The following is a 7,760-nucleotide window of genomic DNA, read 5'->3' as shown; positions in this document are numbered from 1 at the left end:
ATGAACAAGTCAGACTACAGGATAACTGTGTCTATATATCTTAATATCTATATGTGATGTCATGGAGCATTGGCCTCAGAACAGCCAGTAAAAAATGAGGAAAATATTCTTGAACTGAAAGCTGCCAACTGTTCAAACTATTTTATCAGTTCAAACTCTTTAAAAAACGGATTATTTTAGGGTGACAGACACAAACTGCTTTATTTAGCCTACTCAAATAAATAAACCTTGGAAAATATTGGAAAACAATTATTCCTACATGAGTCATGCAGGAAACTTGAAAAAGTAAAATGAATTCACTCAGGCTTATGTTTTACCTGTTTATACTCCATTACTCTAAACATAATGTAATTTTTTGTAATACTAAGAGACATTTTTTTAGTAAGTTTAAGTTTTAGTACATTTGTCCAATTTTATCTAAATCTCTTTAGGGCAGGGGTCCCTCTATTGGAGTGACTACCAGTATTATTGTCCCTGCAAGCTTGCATACTTGTTTCTGTGGCGGGTTTCATAGTGTACCTCTTATCATGGTAACTCTTTCATTGTGAGGCAGCCTTAAGCAATTACTATGTAGCCCTATCATAAGCAACCTGAAGTCAAGCTTGATGGGCTCTGATCCACTCATTCACAGACGCAGCCTCTAGCTCTTGTACCCTGAACAACAAAAAGTCCACTGGGAAATATGGATCTTGACTGACATAACATTAGAAAGTGGGGAGTACTCTGCTAATTTTTCCAGACCTATACTTTATTTTGTAATCAGATCAAGCAAGCTGGGCCACCCAACGCTGCTATGTTGCTCTTTAATTTCCTGTAGCAAAATGGCTCAAAGAATTGTTGTCAGTATAGACAATGCACTTATGCCCTAAAACGTATTCACAAAAGTTTTCTGTAACAGTCCACTTCAATGCCAAAAACTCTAAATTTAATAAAATATATTTAAGCATGTTACATTCTGGAGGGCTGAGGCCACGGCTAGCAAAGGCTGTTGGCCTGACATTGCATCCTGCTTTCGTGATAATAATGTATAGGTAGCATCCACTTCCAAAATTAAAGGCATAAGCCAAGATGGGCCCAGTAATACATTTGCCCTTTAGATGTATTACTTTTATCCAGGGTGACTCTGGTGGTCCTGTTTTGTGCAATGGGGAGCTGAAGGATAATCCTGGAGGTCCTAGGGTGATGGATGTGTGCTTCCTGGCTTACCTGGAGTTTATGCTGAACTCTGCTGCTACACTAAGAGCGTCAATAACATAATTACTACTAAGAGACAACATTATATTTAAAAATTTGAAATGATAAATTTGATAAATCTCAATACATTGGGATTTTTTTAAATCTACAGTCACATCACATAATCTTTCATGTCCTTGTTTATTAATTGATCAGATGATGCCAATAAGTAATTATGTGTAATAAGCAGCTCTAAACAGAATCTGGTCAGGCCAATGTAATGTGGTTTGTTCAAGCCTATTCACAATATAAGTCGTACAGAACATCATTTATTTGTACAATGTAGTTTGTTATTTTTGCCTTTTCATTGCAAGATTGTATTCTGTAAATATTAAAGTCATAGTAGTTCCAAGTCAGGGTTCACCTGTTTCTTTCTCGTCCCATGTGAGTGAGTGCCACTTACCAATATCACCTTTTAGAAGCAGATGTCCCAATAAAGAGGCACAGCACTATAACATCCCAGTACTAAAGTACTATCGTACTTTTGTAGTGGTGTTTCAATATATGAGTAAACAACATCATTCCCTACACTCCCTACACTCATTTTTACCCACAATGCACTCTGATTATAAACGTATATCCAATGTACACTTGCTAACAAACTCTGTCTCATACTGCAACGACACACACACAAAAAAACTTCTTCTCAAAAAAGGTTTTGCCAAAACCAAAATGTTCTGTTTTCAAACAAATAAGATAAATAAAATGAGTGTGTTTTCAAATAACTTTTTTAAAATTATAACATGATGTAATGTAATGTAGTTTGAAATAATAAACTACATGGTGAACCAAACATGAAAAATTACATTTAATGCAGATGTAATGCAGGAGTACACATTTCCATGACAGCTTCTCACCATTTACATCAGTGTCTAAATTCGCTCACTCATTTTCATTTTCTTCTTCCCATATAGTGAACTGAACTGTCATGCACTATAAAGGAATTAGTGAATTAGTGTAAGCTTGAGGGATTTCAGATGCAGCCACTGTCCAGATACTAAGAGTGTGTAAAGCAGTAACTAATGCTAAGGGAGCATTTTCCAATGAGAATAAAGTTTAACGTCTGTATATTTATAGATTTGTTTGGTAAAAGTCATTCTTTATACCAATATTTTACCCAGTTTGTTTCATATAAGCAAAAGTTAGATGCATAACAATATGTACACCTAGTCACTGGACTGTTGATTAACAGTGCATGTATTTTGAGCACTAATGGATTTATGTCATTAACCCATACAGGATCAACACTGAGCCTGAGATACGGTCTGTGTGGACTGTCACATGTTTTCTACATATCCACATGCATGACCTCCTAACTCCTAAAAACATCGATAAAATGGGGAAAATGTAGTTAACCTGCAAAGGACTAAAATACCATAGAATACCATATTAAATAAAGCCTGCATTTGTTTAAAAAAATAGTAATGGAGTATAAACAGGTAAAACATGAGTGAATTCATTTTACTTTTTACAATTGAGGGACCCCTGCCCTAAAGATATTTAGATAAAATTGGACAAATGTACTAAAACTTAAACTTACTAAAAAAGTGTGTCTTAGTATTACAAAAAAATACATTATGTTTAGAGTAATGGAGTATAAACAGGTAAAACATAAGCCTGAGTGAATTCATTTTCTTTTTTGAAGTTTCCTGCATGACTCATGTAGGAACAAATGTTTTCCAATATTTAGGTTTATTTATTTGAGTAGGCTAAATAAAGCAGTTTGTGTCTGTCACCCTAAAATAATCAGGTTTTCTAAGAGTTTCAACTGATAAAATAGTTTGAACAGTTGGCAGCTTTCAGTTCAAGAATATTTGCTCATTTGTTACTGGCTGTTCTGAGGCCAATGCTCCATGACATCACACATAGATATTAAGATATATAGACACAGTTATCCTGTAGTCTGACTTGTTCATTCTTGTTGTAATTGTACCAGTGGCAATGAGGCTCATTGTAACTGTTTTGTTGTTGGTGTTTGTACGTAAGTAGATGTTTTATTACTCACTCGAGACTTGTTGTGAAATAATGTAGATCTTGTTTTGTGTGTCAGTTACTGGAATAATGATTTGTACAATATATTATATTTTTAATAACTGTTTAATGTTTTTGATTTAGACCAAAGCAGAGGTGATGATGATAAGATCATCGGGGGTTATGAATGTACACCTCACTCTCAGCCCTGGCAGATTTTTCTAACCATTGACGGACGGCGCTGGTGTGGCGCATCCTTAATTAACAGCTTATGGGCCGTGTCTGCTGCTCACTGCTACGTTCCGTGAGTATCTCACAACATGTTTATGCAAAATAATGCAACATAATCATTAAAACCACATTTATTATATTTGAAAATCTCATCCAAAGAGTTAATCAACTTATGCTTCACCTGGGAGAACACCGTGTGTTTGTTGACGAAGGCACCGAGCAGAGAATTCGGCCTGAGAAAGTCATAACACATCCCAAATATAATGACCGCACAGCTGACAATGATTTCATGCTGATCAAACTGAGCCAGCCTGCAGTTTTTAACCAGTATGTTCAGCCTATACCTCTGGCATCATCTTGTGTAGCAGCAGGTGAGGAGTGCCTGGTGTCTGGATGGGGAAATCAGATCAACACTGGAGGTAAGGGAACAGTGACATGAAATAGAAGTGGAACTTCATAAGTAATTCACAAAGTGATCAGGATTAGAAGCACTGTAGAGATTAATACAAGATTATAGTAGATTCTGTAAACTTTGTTGACTTTTCTGCTGCAGTTGGTACATAGACAATAATGGTAAAGCAATGCTGCTTTCAGTTAAACTTAAAATAACAACAAGCTATTTGTGTATTTTCTCATCTTTTCCAGTTATCTATGCATCCGTATTACAGTGCCTGAATGTGCCTGTACTCTCAGAGGCAAAATGCAGGGCGTCCTATGGTTCCAGAATCACTAGTAACATGTTCTGTGCCGGATACTTGGAGGGAGGCAAAGACTCATGCCAGGTAAAATCACAGTAGAGCTGCATGAGGAATGGATGCATTTGAAAAAGCTCTTTTTTGTTTATAATATACAAAAAAAAATCACTGCACTCCAGATTGATTTACTTTAGAGTTCATGATGTTTTGCACTCACTCATTGCTTTTACCTTTTATCCAGGGTGACTCTGGTGGTCCTGTTGTGTGCAATGGGCAGCTGAAGGGTGTTGTGTCCTGGGGTGATGGATGTGCGCTCCCTGGTTTACCAGGAGTTTATGCTGAAGTCTGCCGCTACACTGACTGGGTCAAAAACATCATGGCTACCAACTAAGAGACAACATCATAGTTTTAAACACGAATATATGTTTAATTTGATTCATTTGATTTTTTAAACTACAGTCATGCGACACATTCTTTCATGTCCTTGTTGATGTAAGTAATTATGTGTAAGAAGCAGCTCTAAACAGAATCTGGTCAGGGTAATGACATGTGGTTTGTTCGATCACATTCACAATATGAGTCATACTGAACATCATTTATTTGTAAAATGTATTTGTTGTTTTTGCCTTTTTATTGCATGATTATATTCTGTAATTATTAAAGCTAAACTATAAATATAAACTATTTAATTTTACACTCATTAATTGATGTAATTTTGAGTCAGGAAATTCCTGTATCTTTCTTGTTCTATCTCAGTGAATGTCACTTGGCAAAATAACCTATGGATCACTTAATATAATGTTAAATGTACACCCTTGTTTTAATTATTAAAATGTTATGTTTTCAAATAAATAAAACCAATGTGAATGACAGTAGTGTTTAAAAAAAATATTTTTTTAGTTTTAGATTAAACATATATATTATACATATTCATATTTAAGATTGTGAAGCAAAAGTGAAAAAAAGTGTTTTATGATACACTTATATACATACACTGTGTATCATATTTTTCTCATGTAACATTTCCACGACAGCTTCTCCTTTATGATGCAGCATATTTACCTCAGTGTCCGAATTTCCTCACTCATTTTTATTTCCTTATTTCCATATAGTGAAATCAACTGCAATGAACTTTATAGGGATTAGTGAATAAGTGTCTGGATATCAAGATAGTGTAAAGCAGTTAGGAATTTTCAATGAAAATAAAGTGTAACATCTGTATATTTATAGATTTGTTATAATATAAAATAAATCTTCATTCCATAACACCTAGATTGTTTCATATAAGCAAAGGAAAGATGCATATGTCTCTTAAAAAACAAAAAAGTCTAAATGTTTGCTAACTTCTGAGAGGCTCTGTATGATTTTTATAAAGTTTTTTAAGGATTGCATGTACTACACGCACTTATGAATTTATGTCTTTACAGAGATACTGTCTGTGTGGTCTGTCACATGTTTTCTACATAGCAGTGTAGTGTAAATTAGGCTCATTGAGGCTCATTGTAACTGTTTTGCTGTTGGTGTTTGTACATAAGTAGATATTTTATTACTTAATCGAGACTTGTGAAATAATGTAGATATTGTTTTGTGTGTCAGTTACAGAAATAATTCAATTTAATTCAATTAATTTTTATTTGTATAGCGCTTTTAACAATGAAAATTGTCTCAAAGCAGCTTTACACAGATAATGTGGTGATTAAAAGCAAATATGTTCTTTGTAAGTATGTTTGTCCCTGATGAGCAACTGTGGCAAGGAAAAACTCCCCGAGATGGCATAAGGAAGAAACCTTGAGAGGAACCAGACTCAAGAGGGAACCCATCCTCATCTGGGTTGCACCAAATGTCTATTTGAAGCAGATATACGATGTTGCGAGGTACAGTGATGATGATCAGAATCGAACTGTATTCCTGAGTCAGTGTCACAGACTGTTGACATTAACTACAGTCCAATCTATCCTCAAAGCGCCCGTTCTTACTCCGGAATTTCATGGAACCACCCAAGGCGTTGATGAGAAACCATCCCAAGCTGCACAGAGTGGCCTCCAGTCAAAGAGAACACTATCCAGAGGCAGGCCTGGACGAAGTGGGAAGATCCACGGAGGGGAGAGGGGCAGAAACAGTGGTCACTGGAGCCTCAGGAGCATGTTTAATAATGAATAATGGTTTGTAAAATATATTATATTGTTAGTAACTGTTGTGATTTAGACCACAGCAGAGGTGATGATGAATGTACACCTCGCAGCCCTGGAAGATTCTTCTAACTATGTGGCGCATCCTTAATTAACAGCTTATGGGCCGTGTCTGCTGCTCACTGCTACGTTCCCTGAGTATCTCACAACATGTATTCTGTTAGTTTCAGTCAGAGAACATAACCAACAACGGAAATGTAATTTCCATCCAAAATCCCATCCAAAGGGCTGATGTTCTTGCACTTCACCTGGGAGAACACTGTGTTTGTTGACAAAGGCACCGAGCAGAGAATTCGGCCTGAGAAAGTCATAACACATCCAAAATATAATGACAATACAGCTGACAGTGACTTCATGCTGATCAAACTGAGCCAGCCTGCAGTTTTTAACCAGTATGTTTAGCCTATACCTCTGGCATCCTCTTGTGTAGTGGCTCTTTTAATCTATTTGGTGACATGATAAATGTTTTTTCGTGCTGTTTTCAGCAAACAACAAGCAAGGCAGAATGCAACAAGAAGTTTGGATAATGTGGATGAGACAGAGGGAGTCAGTGATGTAAACATGACTAAGAACAGAGACGTTCCTGATCACCTGATCATCTTTTCTCACATCACTATTTAAACTGACTAAAATGAATTGCCCCAGGTGTACCTCATGCCCACAGGGCAGTGTTAATTCTAAGTGTTTTACTGCACGATACAGGAATGTTTCAAGGCAAAAAGTGTTTGTTCATAAACAAGGCTATGTCTGGGATTTTCTAGCCTTTTGCCTTAAACAAAACTGAATTAAAAACTGTTTCAGGTGGTTGAGCTGTTGCCCTATAGCAAGAGTTTAATCACAGTAACCACCTTATTATATATAAACAGAATGCAATGATGTGGAAGTTTTAAATTTCAATATTTTATTCAGAATACAACATAGATGACATATCAAATGTTTAAACTGAGAAAATTTATATTTTTTGAGGGGAAAATAAGTTGATGTTAAATTTCATGGCATCAACACATCTCTCAAAAAAAAAAAAAAGGGGGACAAGGCCATGTTTACCACTGTATGTGGCATGGGAGCTTACACATCTGCCCATGCCACACGCACTCATGCAACCCCATACCATCAGAGATGCAGACTTCTGAACTGAACGCTGATAACAACTTGGGATGTCCTTATCCTCTTTAGGATGACATGGTGTCCCAGTGTTTAGATATGGCTTCTTTTTTGACTTACAGAGTTTTTTTTATAGAGTGTTGCCAATTAGCCTAATAACCTGAAAATTGGTCCTCCAGCTGTTCCTTATATGTACATTTAACTTTTCCGGCATCTTATTGCTACCTGTCCCAACTTTTTTGGAATGTGTAGCTCTCATTAAATCTAAAATGATACGCCATGACATTATATTCAATTTAATTTAGTTTATTTGTAGAGCACTTTTAACATTAGACAT

At 36.0% G+C, this 7,760-nt stretch overlaps 1 protein-coding gene across 1 annotated transcript; it reads left to right on the top strand.

Annotated features, from left to right (window-relative positions):
- The first annotated feature begins 3,117 nt into the window (after positions 1-3,117).
- Positions 3,118-5,002, top strand: LOC124385303 (trypsin-like). The gene is made up of 5 exons (XM_046848548.1): positions 3,118-3,214; positions 3,349-3,508; positions 3,595-3,854; positions 4,081-4,217; positions 4,372-5,002. The coding sequence occupies exons 1-5, from the start codon at positions 3,175-3,177 to the stop codon at positions 4,519-4,521; spliced, it is 747 nt and encodes a 248-aa protein (XP_046704504.1). The 5' UTR covers positions 3,118-3,174; the 3' UTR covers positions 4,522-5,002.
- Positions 5,003-7,760: the final 2,758 nt, after the last annotated feature.

This window comes from Silurus meridionalis, chromosome 4, assembly GCF_014805685.1.
Source record: "Silurus meridionalis isolate SWU-2019-XX chromosome 4, ASM1480568v1, whole genome shotgun sequence".
NCBI classification, from domain to species: domain Eukaryota; kingdom Metazoa; phylum Chordata; class Actinopteri; order Siluriformes; family Siluridae; genus Silurus; species Silurus meridionalis.
This window is presented reverse-complemented; position numbering and strand designations above follow the sequence as displayed.

What these genes read in the sequence shown, in the direction of transcription:
- LOC124385303 (XM_046848548.1), top strand. Translation starts at nt 3,175, where the DNA reads ATGAGGCTCATTGTAACTGTTTTGTTGTTGGTGTTTGTAC. An exon ending in TTTGTTGTTGGTGTTTGTAC is followed by an intron (nt 3,215 to 3,348) that starts GTAAGTAGATGT and finishes TTTTTGATTTAG; the next exon opens with ACCAAAGCAGAGGTGATGAT. An exon ending in AAATCAGATCAACACTGGAG is followed by an intron (nt 3,855 to 4,080) that starts GTAAGGGAACAG and finishes CATCTTTTCCAG; the next exon opens with TTATCTATGCATCCGTATTA.